The 17389-nt window shown below is 41.7% G+C and overlaps 1 protein-coding gene across 8 annotated transcripts in view; it reads left to right on the top strand.

Moving 5' to 3' along the window:
* The window catches only part of celf5a (cugbp, Elav-like family member 5a), a 635748-nt gene that overhangs the window by 66485 nt on the left and 551874 nt on the right, over positions 1 to 17389 (top strand). For all 8 annotated transcript variants that reach the window (XM_051935295.1, XM_028816369.2, XM_051935294.1 and 5 more), the window contains exon 2: positions 1418 to 1500. In XM_051935295.1, coding sequence (XP_051791255.1) covers positions 1418 to 1500 — 83 coding nt within the window. The remainder of the gene's footprint in view (positions 1 to 1417; positions 1501 to 17389) is intronic.

Below are 17389 nucleotides of genomic sequence, written 5' to 3'. Positions count from 1 at the left end.
GCTGTTGTTCAGCGTTGGTCACCATAGATGCCTAATAATTCAGAAACTTTGCTATGTCTGTTCTGCATGAAATCCTGAAATTATTTTTATTTTTCTACATGGTATAAGTAACATGGGGGCGGCACGGTGGCACAGTGGGTAGCGCTGCTGCCTCGCAGTTGGGAGACCTGGGGACCTGGGTTCGCTTCCCGGGTCCTCCCTGCGTGGAGTTTGCATGTTCTCCCCGTGTCTGCGTGGGTTTCCTCCGGGTGCTCCGGTTTCCTCCCACAGTCCAAAGACATGCAGGTTAGGTGGATTGGCGATTCTAAATTGGCCCTAGTGTGTGCTTGGTGTGTGGGTGTGTTTGTGTGTGTCCTGCGGTGGGTTGGCACCCTGCCCGGGATTGGTTCCCTGCCTTGTGCCCTGTGTTGGCTGGGATTGGCTCCAGCAGACCCCCGTGACCCTGTGTTCGGATTCAGCGGGTTGGAAAATGGATGGATGGATGGATAAGTAACATGTAAAAAATATAATTTTGGGTGGTGGTATTTCTTTAACAACAACAACATTTATTTATATAGCACATTTTCATACAAAAAAGTAGCTTGAAGTGCTTTGCATAATGAAGAAAATAAAAATAAAAGACAAAGTAAGAAATTAAAATAAGACAACATTAGTTAACATAGAATAAGAGTAAGGTCCGATGGATAGGGAGGACAGAAAAAACAAAAAAAAAACTCCAGACGGCTGGAGAAAAAAATAAAATCTGCAGGAGTTCCAGGCCACAAGACCACCCAGTCCCCTCTGGGCATTCTACCTCACATAAATGAAATAATCCTCTTTGTATTTAGGGTTCTCATGGAATGACTTGATGATGATAGTCATGCAGACTTCTGGCTTTTAATCCATCAATGTTGGAACATCACGGTGCTTTGAGTAGATGGTGGTGGTGCAAGCCGCCACCACAAAGAAACCGGAAAAAGAAACAGAAGAGAGCGTAGGGGTTAGTACAGATTTTAGAGCCACCATGAATAGTTATTATAATGAATTGGATATACAGAGTATCAGGATTCAATTACAGTAAAGTTATCAGAAGGTCATGTTAAAGTAATGTGTTTTCAGCAGTTTTTTAAAGTGCTCCACTCTATTAGCCTGGTGAATTCCTACTGGCAGGCTATTCCAGATTTTAGGTGCATAACAGCAGAAGGCCACCTCACCACTTCACTTTAAGACAAGGATCAACCCTGGAGGTGGCACTTGTTGATTGCTACTGAGGAATCACCCACTGATCTGTTGTGGCGGGGTTATTTTATTTTGATTTATTTGGCCATGCTGCTCTTTTGTATGTATATTTTCGTTAATGATCCCTTGGTTGGTGTGTTACAGTAGTTACCAACAAGTGGCAGTGCCAGTGACCTCTTGCTGATCTTCTTTTTTCTAGGTTGTGCCTTCCTCACATACTGCGCCAGAGAGTCGGCCATCAAAGCCCAGAATGCCCTGCACGAACAGAAGACACTGCCAGGGGTAAGTAAGCACTCACCTGTTTTCCTGAACATTTTATTTGTGGACAAACTCCAAGAAGAAAATCTGAACAAAGAAAAATCAATTAAAACAATAACAGTGATGTGGCTGCCAGCTTATTTATTTTTCTTTATGGTGTAATTTTGGTATCCAGATACCAGGACCTCAAGAATCTTTCCAATAGCATCTGTGAGTTGATGAGTTTTGCCATTCGCAGCGCATGGCAGGCATTACATAAGTTACACAGTCCAAAGCATTCTTCCCTGCTCTGCCAAGTAATTTGGAAAATAAAATGAAATAAAATCTCACAATAATGAAGGTTTGCCCCAAATAATGATACATACCCCCATCTCCACAAGCAAGTCCATTTTTATGTTCTCAGCCAGAAAAGATTAACTGCCATCTATGTAAGAATACTTCTAGCCTGTAGTCGAGCTCACACGTTGAGTTTTAGTAGCCAATATGATCGCTGGCAAGAGCCTGTTTTTTACTGAAATGAGTCATGGGGGAGCTTTAGCCTGTAATAAACATGCAGTAAATCTGCGGCCGGATGGGCTCTTTAGAAATGACATGACTCTTAAGGAGTTAAACCTGCGGCTCTGTGAGATCTGACAAGATCAGTTAATGCTGAGAGATGACATATTCAGACCCAAGGGGATGAGGGCACATTTACAGGTAACATGTGATGTCACAGTAGACACCACATTGGTGACACTAAAATATGGTGAGTTTTGACAGCCTTGGATGCTAAAAGAATCAGAAAATACTGATGTATGTCAGGATATAACTCAAGAAAGCTGAGGGGATAGTTTGAGGTAAGATGTTGCACCATAGTAGCCTGAGCAGATTGGTCTGCAGCACAGTCGCACTGAGATATGGTGAGGTGTGACAGGCTCGGCATCTAAAGGCCTCTCACGTTACAGAACTTTTTCAGTAATTTTCATTCGTAGCCTTCATTTATGTAATCTAAACGAGTCAGACTCAGTCAGCGACTCACTCCTGTGGAGCCGGTTGTGTAATGTGACATGCCCAGTGACTCACTCCAGCTAGTCCACAACTCACTCAGATAAAATCAGACTGGTATTAGTTGTAGGGATGGGCTGTGCTTGCATCAGAGCCAACCACCAATGAATGCTCATCCAAAAGTACAATGCATAGAATGTAGCGTCAAGGAATAAGGAAGGTGGGTGTTCTGGACCTCCTAAACAGAAGAGAAGCTTGTCTGTCTGATATCTTATGTTTTATGTACCTCAACAGAATGGAAAAATGAGAAAAAAGGGCAGACGTTGCTGCTGAACTCTCTGTAGCTTTTATCCCTTCATTCAGCAGCACCTCCATCAGGCAGCATATTATTTGCTGTCAGTAAAAGGGCTGAGCACAGTAGTACTGCAAGGTCGGCGTGCAGTAACTAAATTTGATATGTTAAGCGATTTTCATTTGTTTAAATTGACATGGTCTGGTGACAAGATCAGCAAAGTACACTTGGCAAGTCTGACATATTCTACGACTAGACATTGCATAATGTGGCATTGGCTTAAAGATTTACAGCTGCAAGACACTGAAATCTTTCAGGAATCAGACCCTTGGATTCTGGTGATCGGGCAGGATAAAGTTCCAGGAAGGTAAGGCTCTGGGCAACTGAGATGTGGCAATTTCAGCCACAGATTTAAAGATAAATCTGTTTTCCACTGGGATCAAAACAAGATCAAACACACAAAGGAACAGTCCATTGAGAAGAAGGCAATGACATTGGGATGTAAAGCTATAGTATGCAAGGGAAAAGGCTTAAGCTAGGGGTGTCCAACTCTGGTCCTGGTGGACCGCAGTGGCTGCAGGTTTTCATTCTCACCGTTTTCCTAATCAGCGAGCAGTTTTCGCTGCTAATTAACTCCTTTTCCCTTTATTTTAATTGCCCTGTTTTTAAGGATTCAGTCCTCTGAATTGATTTGTTTCTTCATTAAATGACAGCCAAACAGAAAAGAGATGTGAAACGAGCCAACAGATGACCAGCTAAATTGGATCTCCTGCCAATTTCACTCCAACCAGTTTCTTAATGACAAGCCAATTCTTGCTCTTACTGAATATCATGACTTGTTGCTGCTCTCATTCTACCACAGGAGACTATTGATTTTCTGTTTGCTCTAAGACCATCGTCAAGATGTTTTGGTGACCTGAGCAGACCAACATGGCCGAGACCTTCACCTTCCTTTATTTTCAGGTTATCTGGTCATGTGGAGGCTCGTTTTGTGTCTCATTATTGTTTGGCTGCTCATTAAGGAAAAAGAAACAACTAAGGGGTCTGAGTCACATCAATTAAAACTACGGCAAAACAAGTTAATCAGCAGCAAAAATGGCTCACGAATAAAGATGGCTAGCATGAAAACCTGTAGCTACTGTGGCCCACCAGGAACAGAGTTGGACACCCCTGGCTTAAGCAATGTAACGGTGCAAGAAACTGAGATCCAAGAGGAGTAGACATTGAACAGATTATTGTACAGAAAATTGTCTATAGATAGGATCCATCTCCCCTGTTATTCAAGACAATCAAACACCACTTTGGTGAACTAACACATTACATTACTAACACATTGCAGGGCACCGATATCTAGTAGGATCTGTCGGAACTAGTGGCCTGTGTCTGTATTTCTGACTATATCAGCCTCTAGGTGGCTCACATTGTTGTACATGTGAATGTGACAGGCTCTACTGTACTTCCATGGTGGTAAAGTTCCATGGTAGATAAAATCTTACAAGGTCAGTCTCCAATGAAGTGAGGGTAAAGGATGGATGTTGTGGGTCCTTTCAGCAAAGCTGTAGGATTTTAAGAGCAGATAGACTTGGATTTTAGAGAGATGAAGATACCAACTACAGATATCAAATATAATTAAAACCCTATGTGTGAAGGCTTTAGCCAATTGAGATCTGACAAGATCAGGCCGAGGTATCACTTGAGGGCTGACAAGATCAAACTGCAGGGATGTAAAGCTGACATATAATGGCATCTGAAAGTAAAGTTACAACTCATTGACTTACATTAAACTGCAGGTGCATAATACTGCGCAATACTTGGAACAGGATTAGATTCCAACAAGATCTGACAAGATCAGCCTCCTATGTCTGTTACTGATAATTAAAAGATTACAATCCAAAGGGATAAAGCTGACAGCCACTGATACACAGCAAGATCAGACAAGTATAGCACCAGCTGACTGTAGACTGAAAGTATCAACCTCCAGTGGTGCAAAGCCCAGAACTTACCACAAATCCTGAAAGTTACATACAATATCTCTGACAGGGAAATACTTCAATTGTAGAATACTACAATATTACAAGATCTGACAAAATTATTTTTCAACATGTTGAAACTCTAGGCAACAGTGGGTTGACATAAATCAGTCTCCTATGTGGTGAAATGCCCAATAGTGATATTTAAAAGGATTAGAATCTGAAGGGAAAAGCTGTAGGTTACTAAAATTTTTCAAGATGTGACAGGGATTAGATCAGTCAATAAAGCACTGACATTATCAGCCTCTTGTGATTTAAAGCTGTCATACTGTATCTTGGGATCTGGCAGAAAATTGTAAGAAACTAACAGTAAATCTGCCAGGTGTCTGGGGGATTGTGTTCTGAGATCTGATGCAATTTGGTCCCAGGGTGGTGAAGCTCAAAGCCACAAAGGGTTGAAGAGATCAGTCTCCAGAGTGGTTCACATACTTGTTAGCGACATTTAGCAATATTAGAATTTAAGATGGCGGAGTGGTGGCTCTGAGGCTAAGGATCTGCGCTGGTATCCCAAAGGTTGCCGGTTCGAATCCCCGTCACTGCCAAAAGAGATCCTACTCTGCTGGGCCCTTGAGCAAGGCCCTTAACCTGTAATTGCTCCAGGGGTGCTGTACAATGGCTGACCCTGCGCTCTGACCCCAAGGGGTATGCGAAAAAAAAAAAACTAACAAACACTGTTGTAAGTCGCTCTGGATAAGAGCGTCTGCTAAATAATGTAAATGTAAATGTACTGAAATCTGGTGTACAGTAGCACATTAGATCATTAAGAGCTAAGAACATGCCATTCAGCTCAATGAGCCGCCATCCTATTCACCAGTAACATCAGGTTGAGATTTGATGATCCCTAAAGTCTTGCTTTCCACTACAATACTTGGTAATTTATTCTATGTGTCAATGTCACTTTACATGAAGGAAAAACTTTCCAACACTTGTGTAAAATCTGCCCTTAAGTTCCCAACTGTGTCCATGTGTTCTTGTTGCAGAATTTATTTTGAAATAAGAACTCTAATTCCTTTTATAATTTTTAAAACATTCACTTCAGTCTCTGAGTCCTGGTATGAGCCTAGTCGCTGAACTTTCTCTAGTATTGATACTGCATGTCTTTGTTGTAATGTTAGTCCATCAGATGTTGATCATTTCAGCTTCCGATCAAACAGAAATGGCAGAATACAAGAGGGTATTAAAATTTGGATTGCAAGGTGGTAAAGCTACGGGCCACCTAAATCAGACATGTTGTGGTTGTAACTGCATACTAGTGACATTTAACCAGATTAAAGTCTAAAGGGCAAGAGGTGCAAGCTATTGAAATATGTTAAGATAAAGCAGCAATAATAAACGCCCATTAAAGGCTGACATCATCATACTCCAATGATCTGGCAGGAAATCTGAAAGACACTTAGAGTAAGTCTGACAAGATTTATGAGATACTGAGATATGAAGTTGTCCACAGAGAACTGACAATATCGGTATTTGGTGTGATTGAATGATATTTAAGAGGATTAGAATTCAAGGGGAAAAAGTTGCTGGAATTTGTCAAAATAATGTGAGGATCAAACTTGTCAGAGTGCTGCAATGTACTGAAGCTCTGTCCAGAGTTTGTCCGTGCCTCATTCCCCATACTGCCAGGACAGGCTCTGCAACCCAACAACCTTGATTTGGATTAACACAATCTAAGAATGTTATATTAATGTCAGTCAACTAATGGCTGATAGCATCGACCTTTAGTGGTCCATCAAAGATGAAATCAAGCCAGGCCAAATCAAGTACTCTTTATTGTCATCACAGTCATATGTAAAGTACATAGTGAGATGAAACAACAGTGCAAAACAGAGTGCAGCATAGCAACATACATAAGAAATTATTAAGTTATTTCATTAGATAATGGCTATTAAACTGAGTTATTATATTAACATTGTTCCAAAATTTTGAATAATAACAGACTTCTTAGCAAGTTTATAAGGTTCACAGATTAACAGGAGGCATTAAGGAGCATGACAGCCTGCGGGTAGAAGCTGTTAAGCAGAATGTTTGAGCGGGCACAGATACAGGGAGGAGGACAAAAAACTTGTGCAAGGGGAATTGTGAGTGGAATCAGCCACAATACTTTACGTAGGCAGCGTTTGTAGAAGATATCTTGAGGGGAAGGCAGAGACACACCAATGACACTCTCAGATGTCGTCACAATCTTCTGTAGCATCTTACAGTCAGTAATGGTGCAGTTCCCAAACCACACAGTAAAAGAACTGGTTATCACACTCTTTATAACATCCCCAGAAAATGTGGCATGAATGGAAGAAGGGAAGGCTGCTTTACTCAGCATCTCAAAAAGTAAAGCTGTTGTTGTGTGCTTTTTCACAACTGATAAAGACGTTTGGCTCAAGGTGAGGTCCTCTGCACATCAACCACATCATCAAGTTTGCAGATGATATAATGGTGCTGGGACTGATAAGCAGGGATGATGAAACAGCATACAGAGATGAGGTGGAACAGCTGTCTGCATGGTGTGAAGACAACAATCTATCTCTCAATGTCGACAAGACATAAAAGATAATCGTGGACTTCAGAAAATCACGTCCTGCCCACATCCCACTCAGCATCAACGGTTTAGATGTGGAGACTGTTAGGAGTACCAAGTTCCTCAGAGTGCACATAACTGAGGAACTTATGTGGACACATAACACCTCATCACTAAACAAGAAAGCCCAGCAGAGACTACACTTCCTGAGGTGACTGAAGCGAGCAAGTCTCCCCCCTTCCATCTTCACCATGTTCTACAGAGGCACCATTGAGAGTGTTCTGACCAGCTGCATCACTGTCTGGTATGGCAACTGCAACATATCCGACCGCAAGCGCCTGCAAAGGATAGTGAAGACAGCAGAGAACATTATTAGGGTGCCTCTCCCTTCACTACAGGACATATTTTACAAACGCAGTGTCCGCAAGGCCTACAGCATTGTGCAGGACCCCTTACACCCCTCACATGGACTTTTCACACTTCTGCCATTCAAGAGAAGATACTGCAGCATCAGAGCCAGATCTGCCAGGCTGCAGGAGAGTTTTTACCCCCAAGTTGTTTAGACTCCTTAACACCAGGCTGCCCCCTGGGACCTTCAACACGGCCTCAACCACCTCTAAAAACAGAACTTTTATACATGTGAGTCACTGTCCTGCAAAGACGAGTGTGCATGTAGAGAAGAACTGAAAATCTCCTACTGACCTTTAAGTATTTTGACACTCTTGTTATCCTTCTGCTGTGAAACATTCTGACCTGTCATTGTTTACACGCATTAAACAACTATTATCATACAATACAATACAATACAGTTTATTTTTGTATAGCCCAAAATCACACAGGAAGTGCCTCTTGACAGCCCCCCAGCCTTGACTCTCTAAGAAGACAAGGAAAAACTCCCAAAAAAAACCTAGTAGGGAAAAAATGTTAGAAACCTTGGGAAAGGCAGTTCAAAGAGAGACCCCTTTCCATGTATCTATCTATCTATGTAGGTTGGGCGTGCAGTGGGTGTCAAAAAAAGGGGGTCAATACAATACAATACAATACACAGAACAAATCCTCAATAAAAAATTAAAATTTTTTTAGAAGTACGGAGCAGAATTTAACAGTAGATAATATCACATAATAAGATTTGGATAATTTTTGACTCCTGGAGACCTCATCCATCAAGCTGCCTCCCCCATTTGGCCATTCCACGGCTGAAACAGTGCTGGGCCAGCCAATCTGATGAAAGGACCCCTCTTTCTCATGATTCCTGCGATCTTCCATCAGGGATGACTTTACCTTAGGCAGGCAAAACAACTTGGCAGGTGGGCCGTGGCACCAAGTGCTACATTTGAGTACCGAGAAGAGAAACAGAAGAGGTGAGGGTTAGTATCCAATTCTAACTATCATGTTACTTATGTTTTAGTGCTAATGACTAACAACAGAGATGCAGTATGTACAGTTAATCAGCAAATCATACACTGATAATTTCTGTATTATCTATATCTATTATTTATTATTTATTTATTATATTACATATCTTACACATCAATATTGCTGCTACTTCTTTGTCTTTGTCTTGCCTTTGTGCAATGTCTTCTCTTTGTTTGTCTTTGTCTTTGTGTTTTAATTTTAATTTAAATTTTAATTCTATTTTTAAATTATTATTTGCACGTCATGTTGTTACACTGTGGACCCTGAGCTTCGCAATTTCGTCTATCTGTATACTTGTATATGGCTGAGATGACAATAAAGTTCACTTTGACTTTTGACTTTGCAATATGCATTCTGGCAGTTCAAAGTATCATAGAATGCAGGATCAGACTGTGAGCTAATTGCAGAAGGTAACCAAGATCTTAAAGGTTTAGACATTTTCTAAAGCTTTAACAGACTTACATTAGAAAGGAACAAGATTCACAGAGGAGCAGCATGCTGGCAGCACTGCTGCCTCACAACAAGTAGGCCAGGGTTAACATGTTTATGTGGGTTTCTTCTGGATGTTCCAGTTTTCTTCCAAAGTCCAAAGATATATGGGTTAGGTGAAACGGTGGTGCTAAATTGGCCCCTTGTGTGTGTGTCCACCATGTGGTCAGCTGGCACTCTGTCCAGGGATTGTTCCTGCTTTACATCCATTGTTAGCTGGGATAGACTTAAGCTTTCCTGCAATCAATCCTGTTCTAGATAAGATTGGAATACAAATGGATGGAGGATTCATAGATACTACACTGCAGATTAGTTACTTCTTTCAGGATCAGTGCCTGACAGAAAAGCAAAACTCTGGGCCAACCTGATCAAACATCAAAGTTGTGAACTTGGAGATTATTGTTAACTATCAAGAAACACAAGCTGAAGAGAGTGGTGTAGGTTAGGAACACTGCAATCCTGCAGCAAGAAGGTTTGTGCCCTCTACACAATCGGATAATATTTATTAAAAGAAACATAAAAAATGATTATTACAGTAAGTGACGGTAGTCAGACAGAGTGGTGTAATGGTTAGGGCTTTGGACTTTAAACCCTGAGGTTGTGGGTTTCAAATCCCACTACTGACACTGTACGGCCATGAGCAAGTCACTTCAGCTACTTGTGCTCCAATTAGAAAAAACATTTAATGTAACCCATTATATCTCAGATTGTGTGAGTCACCTTGAATAAAGGTGTCAGCCAAATAATAATAAGAAATCCACAATATCCCTAAAATTGAAGAACAATAATTGATATTATAGGCACAACATTAACTGCCTAACATAACACTAGTAGTGAGACAGCAGGCTGACTGCACTAAAGACAAGCGAGGCAGTGCCAGATGTACTGATGAGTCAGGCGAGCGGCTGGAAAATGAACAGCATTAACTTTGCATTTATACACTGGGGCGCCACATCACTGATCATGCAATAAGTACACCGAATACACTGTTTTTATTGCTTGTGTATATTTTATAGTTTTCCTCATTTTTTAACTGTTCACTGACATTTGTAAAATAAAATGAGAATTCCACTATGTTAAGCATTACTTTAAATTGCATTTTGTGTTCCTAAGAATTACTTATGAACGCCTTGAAATCACTTCATTTTTTCTTTTGTCGGGCTCCTCTTCACTCGCCGGTAAGTGAAAATCCCCACATATGGTATACTTACTATTCGACTCATGTTGATGTCTAGTTATGTAATATGTTCAGCTTTTAGAAAAAGAAAACATTTTTAGGTCATTTATAGACCATATTTTGGGCAGGAAATGACACCCTTATGGTAAAGAATAACTCAATAGGTGTCTTTATGAGTAGTAATCCGAAGGACTTGGACTTGTACGTGCCACAAGAAATGACCCGAGAAGTTCACACCCTTATGGCATACAACAGGATTGGTAATATAAGCATGTGGAGTGTCATTTGAAGCGATTCTGAGGTTGCCGATAATGAATATGATAATACTTTGGTATCTGATTCTTTACCAGTGGTCCTAGCCCTCTAAGAGTCACTCCGAAAGGGTTAAAAATGAGGAATGTCAAACTTAAGCATGTAGGATGTTAGACTATTTAAAGGTCAGTGAATATGATGCCATATTTGATTTTTTGATGCTTTGCTAGGGGTCTAGCCATCTATGGACCACTATCAGAGGATAAACAATATTAATTGTCTATCAGAGTTGAGACTTTTTGGACTTTAAACATTTAACTTGCAGCATATGCTTTAATATTTAAAATATTTAATGCAACTATTCTTTTCTGTACTTCTATGTCATGTAGTAAATCATTACATTTCCACAAATAAGCTAATTCAGACTTTTTTGAGTTCTGAAAGTTTTTCTGACTTAAATCCCCAAATGTCTCCTGTGGACTTCTGTGCCCTCTCCCCTGCACTATTTGTGTTGCATGTTCATTAGCATATGTCACTTTGTACGCGTGACCATAATGACCCTCTAAACTTATTTACATCACTGGCTGAAGGCAATTGTGCTCTGCCATGATCAAACTCCCAACGATAAAACTGAACAGCACAGTAAATGGAACACATCAGTCCAAGACTCAAAAAGCTTTGTCCCCATTTGCACTTTCTAGTGCTGAAGGCAAAGGCTTTCAGCCAGGGTACAGGGTAGCTAGAGAGTTTTACATAAAAGCAGATATCCATTTGCATGGCATGCTGGTGAACTGGCAGTGATGACCATCAGAGGTGACGGCTGAGGTAACATAAGCCAGGGCTTCTGAACTGATTTTACAGGCGCCATTGTCTCTGCAGATGCCGCTTACTCAAATCTGTGGAAATGACCCCTGTTGGTTGATGCTGACTCTAAGTAGATCTGCCAGTTGTTTGTTTGCAAAATACTGCTTGATATGCAGTTTGCCAGAGGCAACGGTGTAATTAATGTAAACTAGGGATCCTCTGGAGAGGAGTAATGAGCGATTAACTATCAGACTTTATTATTAACTCTCTGCGTGCTGCGCTGCGAAGGAGTCTTCCCAATAAGAAACCCTTAAGTGCTATGGGAGGCAGTAATGAGGGTCTCAGATTGGCTGGACATTGTCACATGACCAGAAAATGTGAGCCACACAACCTCACATCATGTGTTTTATTTATTTATTTTAATTCAACAACTTTCCTCAAAGAAGATAGTGATGGCTCCTATCTGTACCCTTTACCAATACCAATTATGCTGAAAAAAAATAAAATAAAATAACTGACTCACTTTAGCCTTTTGCTCTTTTTTATTATTTTTTATTCTGATTTGTTCGTTCCAGCAGAATGAGTTTTATGCAGTGGAGGCCTTCTGGGAGTCACAAGTGAAGGAAAGACCTCCAGCTGCCTCCCAAGGCCGAGGTGAGGGGGGATGTGGGGGAGACGAGATGGCAGGCCTCAGCTTGGAAAAACGAGCCGTGGCTCAGTCCCATTTTTAATTTATTTCACTTCCGTCCCCTGAAATTTATTAGACAAGTGAGAGATACGGCATAGAGGCCCCGGCCAAGGTCGCCTGCCAGCTGCCTGTTTCAGCAATCTCCCTGGATGACATATGTCACCTTGCAGCCCACTGTGTATATGACTTAGTTGGGGGGAGCGGGGGAGTTTAGGGGTGTGATGGAGGATGAGGGGGGTTGATACAATTTATATCTATTTTTATTTATTTACTTCCCTTTCAATTAGTTCCACTTCTCCATTTTTTTGTTCCTTTTCTTAGCCATACAGACGTGGAGGATTCAGGTTTCCTTCTACTTACTTCTTTATATTTGCACTTTTTTTTCTTTCAAATTACAATAGCTGTTCAACTCCAAATCCACCCCATGTTTGGCATGAACCGCTTGTCAGAGATTTTCACATAGTTGGCAGGCATAGCATTAGTTCTTCTTTTCTTCTGAGGCCTCTCCTCCAACATAGCTCCTGCCCTTCTGGCTTGTGCCCTTCAGTGCTGTACTACAGCTGGACATGAAAATCCACCCAGAGGAGAAAGATCCACATGACAGTGACGTGACGAACAGGCAATAATACAGGCAGCAGTCCCCTCTACATACCAACATAAGAAATTTGACAAATGAGAGGAGATCATTCAGTTCTTCTAGATATCTCATCCAGATACTTCTTAAAGGTTGTCATGGTTCCTGCTTCAACTACATGGTGTGACAGATAGGGGGCGCTATTGCTCCATTGAACCCTCGGATCAGATGCCAGACACCAGTAAAAAGTCCAATATGGCTTTATTTTATAATAGTAATGTGCACCAAGCACCCTCCACTCCACAATACTCATAAATAAACAATACAATCAATCAATAATCAATCCTCCACTCCCAGACACGTTGCCACCCTTCCTCCCGACTCAGCTCGTCTGTCTGGGATTTCCCTGAGTCCTTTATAGTCCATGACCCGGAAGTGCTTCTGAGCCCTCTGTCCATGTGATTATCCAGCACTTCCGGGTCAGGGAAAAACTCCTCTTCTTCAACCCGGAAGCACGTCATTTCCTCTGTCCATGTGACTGGGACGTACTTCCGGGCTGTAATGAAAATACAAGTCTCTGGGCCTCCCTGCAGCGTCCCCTGGCGGCCCTGACGTTATCCAGCAGGGCTGTACAGGAAAACTCCAATGCCCATGATGCCCTGCTGGAATTCGGGGCACCTCCATGCTGTAGGAAGGGCTCCATCTGGCTGCCTGGGGGTATTGGCTGGAATGAATGGCCGGCCATATATCACAATGGCTTGGTAGTTTGTTCCAGATTTCCACAACACTTTATGCTTATTGGCTTCAGTCCTGAATGCACTTCACCCTACATTTCCATTGATGTTTTTGAATACATGATTCACTCTTAGGCTGAAAGAATTCTGCTGGATCTGCCTTTGAGGATTTTAAAGACCTAGATTAGGCCCCACATAGTCTACTCTGCTGGAGACTAAACAGGTTTGCTTTCCCCTGTCACAGTACTTGTACGACATGTCCTTAAGTCCTGGGATGCACTTGGTCGCTCTCCTCTGCACAACTTCAAGTGCTGGCTCTGTTTTCCTTGTAGTGTGGTGACCAGAACTGCACCCAGCACTCCAGATGCAGTCTCTCTAGTGCACTAGTGTATTAAACAGCATTATAGCAGGCTGGCAAAGAAATAACTGAACTTGTACTTCTGGAATGAAGAAAGAAATGTCCAAAAGAATTGAGGGAGTCTGCAACAGATTAAGAATGGCATTGACAACTGCCAGAGAGCATCTGTAAGAAAAAGTGAGTTTGATTGACAGTATCTATGAAAAGTTAAGGTGAGACAATATGTACGAAAAAAAACATGAAAGAAAACAAAGATATGCAGGGCATTGGAAAGAAGGCTACGGACAAAAAGGATCAAGGCAGATTTTTTACTGGAAATTGAGGATACATGGGCATCAGAAAAGACTCTGGGAAGGGATAAGGAGAAACTAAAGGGGGCTGCTGAAAAGCCAGGGTTGTCTGCCAGTTTAGAGGATGGAGAAGGAAGGTGTGTAGGTGTGCAAGGGAGATTAGTATGAAGAGATGAGAGGGTTGAGACCAGTGGAGGACAGCAGGTTGGTAACAAGAATCGAGAGAAGCTACACGTCTGTGGTAGGAATCTGTGGAGAGAACTGAGAAGGACCGAGATCTAGACGAAGAGATTGCTATGTCAGGGCAGTAGTAGGCAGTGCTTTTTTTCTAAGTAAAAAGGTGGGGGTACTCACACAAACTCTTCCATGAACAGCATTTTACAGGAACTTCCGTGCTTTCGACATATCTTCTGATGCTTTTCTCTTGATCGCTGCTTGCTCTTCCTCGCAGCAGCCATAGATCCACATACTGTATCTATCTGGGTTGAACTTAAGAAGTAGAGGTCTTATGATTTTCAGGAACATCAGTGCAGAGGTTGTCTGTATTAACAAAGGTGATCTCGATGGGGTGACTATCAGATTCATCTGAGAAGTCAAGCAAAATGACACCTTTTATTGGCTAACTCTGGCCTGAAGAAGGGGCCTGAGTTGCCTCGAAAGCCTGCCTATTGTAAATCTTTTTAGTTAGCCAATAAAAGGTGTCATTTTGCTTGACTTCTCACTACATTTATAATGACTAACATGGTACAACACCCATCTGAGAAAATCCTCTTTCACTTTCACTTGATGATATAGCAATGGTGTTTAAGGTGTGTGTTAACCTATCATTTTATCCTTTGTGTAAAGCCACTCATTTCTCTGGAAGAAATAATTTTTCGGAGTTCTTGTCCAGCAATCAGGCCCATCATTACCAGAATTGTGTTCCACTTTATCTGCACTACCAGTACTGGCAATGTTAGTTTCACTTTCTTGATTTTTTTGCTGGAACAGATGACGATTCTGCATCTACACGTTTTCTCTTGTGGCTAACCAGCACGAAATAACTACTTATTTTATTCATCTCAGAAAATCGGTAGATCACCTTGTGATTAAAAACAACTCACGTGGTATGTGCTCTAAGCTGGAAGCTGCTATAAGGCGGAAATGAAAGTGAATATATTTGTGAGGTGAAAAATGAACCAAAAGTGGCAACATAAAGAAAATGGAAATTATATTTAGAGTATTTCCCCTCGACCATCGATCGGAATCGATCTGTATCAGGGATTGGCAAATGTTTTTGGTTAGATATGTTTGTGTGGTAATGACAAAGCTTTTAAAATACTTGCAACAATAAATAGCTTAATTATAAAACTTTGAGCACTGATCTTAATAGATTTTAATGCAAACACCATTTCTGGTCATAAGCGTAAAACTGTTCACTTCTGCACAGATTGTTAAAATTGTAACCACCTCACCTCCACAAAGCAGGGTGCCTCAAGTGTAGCTGGTGTAACAAAGGCGCTATATAGGCGCCTGACCCGACACAGATGGACACAGAGGCACGTATAAACAAACACAAGTTTTATTTTTCTTCACCTGTGGGCGCATGTATTCCCCGTGACCCACAGGCAATACACAGTCCCTTAAGCACAATCCCAACACAGCAACAATCCTTTCTCCTTTTTACCACCACTCCTCCTCAAGCTTTGTCTCCTTCCTCCCCACTCTGGCTCCTTGAGTGATGGTGGCTGGCCCTTTTTATATCCCACCCAGAAGCGTTCCAGGTGCTTGACCACCTGGTCCTAATTGCCCTTCCAGGTGGGGCTGAAGATACGTCCAGCTGGGCTGCTGACTCCATGCAGCTCCCACTAGCGGCCATCCGAGCCCCCAACCAGGCTGTGGAGGACTCCATCTCCCATGGAGCCATGCGAGAGGTTATGGGATCACTGTCCGGCAGGGAGGCTGCCACCAAGGGTCCCAGGGGAGGTATTGAGCTGCCCATGTTTGCTCCCCCTGAACAGATGCAGAAGGGGCGTCCCTGCCGGGCATGGGACCCGGCTGTCCACCACACTGGAAAGAGCTATGCAAGTAAGGGCTGCTCAGAGCATGGCGGCAGGGTGACCACAAAGAGTTTCACTCTACCTACACTTGATGAAAAGCAGCATATGGGCTGCTGAGATAAGGGGATCGGGTATAAAAAGAGAGGTGCCAAACAGAACAGGTATGTTTTGCTTAAGCAGCATCAGTTGTTGAAGTGCTGGGGGCTTTGTTGCATGTGTGTGGGACAGTGATCTTGATGCAGCAGCATCTTGCTTAGAGAACCTTGTCAGGGACAGAATGAGCGATACTTCTATGAGTAGTCTGTGGGCTGGACCACAGTTTGCCGACCCCTGATCTATATCGATGGTGGAAGATATTTCGAAAACCAGAGTGAACCAAAAGTACCAATCTAAACGAAAGAAACTGGAAATTGCAATGTAACAGATTCATTCGCAGAAAAGTGACATCTAGCACCATATTTATTCATAATTTTTTATTATTACTATTGTACAACAAAAAAGGTACAGGTACTGCATAGCATGGCGTACCATCAGAAAAAAAGTGTTTGTAGTGTGTATGAAAAGGAAATACAGGAATGACAGAGAGGAATGGAGAACTGTAGGGAAACAGGTGGAGCTGAAGGACAAATCTGTGAATGAGGTGTGAACAAAATTGGAATGGAGGTGTATGGAAAGAGGAATAGGGGAAGGAAAATGTTTATGAAGAGTTAAGGTGAAATACAGTCAAAATGTGGATGGAGCATAAAAGATTTATTCAGAGCATAACAACAGCTCAAGAGAGACCGCACGTCTGTAGGAAACACAAAGAAGAAATGCGAGTCTTGAAAGGAGTGACACACTTCAAGGAAGAGTGAAACACAAAAACAGGGTAATGAAGAGTAAAAGAGGAACGTGTGAAGAGGCAATGCAGATCTGTAAGATATCTGAAGGAGGAATATAGAAATAGTTAAGAAGAACACATATCTTGATAAAGGGAGAAGGAGGAATTTTAGAAAAGTTAAGGATGACTAGGAAGAGTGAAGGATGAACACAGAGATATGTGAACAACAACAACAACAACATTTATTTATATAGCACATTTTCATACAAAAAGTAGCTCAAAGTGCTTTACATAATGAAGAAAAGAAGAATAAAAGACAAATAAGAAATTAAAATAAGACAACATTAGTTAACATAGAAAGGAGTAAGGTCCGATGGCCAGGGTGGACAGAAAAAACAAAAAAAACTCCAGAAGGCTGGAGAAAAAAATAAAATCTGTAGGGGTTCCAGGCCAC

The sequence above is a fragment of the Erpetoichthys calabaricus genome, chromosome 12, assembly GCF_900747795.2.
Source record: "Erpetoichthys calabaricus chromosome 12, fErpCal1.3, whole genome shotgun sequence".
Taxonomy (NCBI): domain Eukaryota; kingdom Metazoa; phylum Chordata; class Cladistia; order Polypteriformes; family Polypteridae; genus Erpetoichthys; species Erpetoichthys calabaricus.
This window is presented reverse-complemented; position numbering and strand designations above follow the sequence as displayed.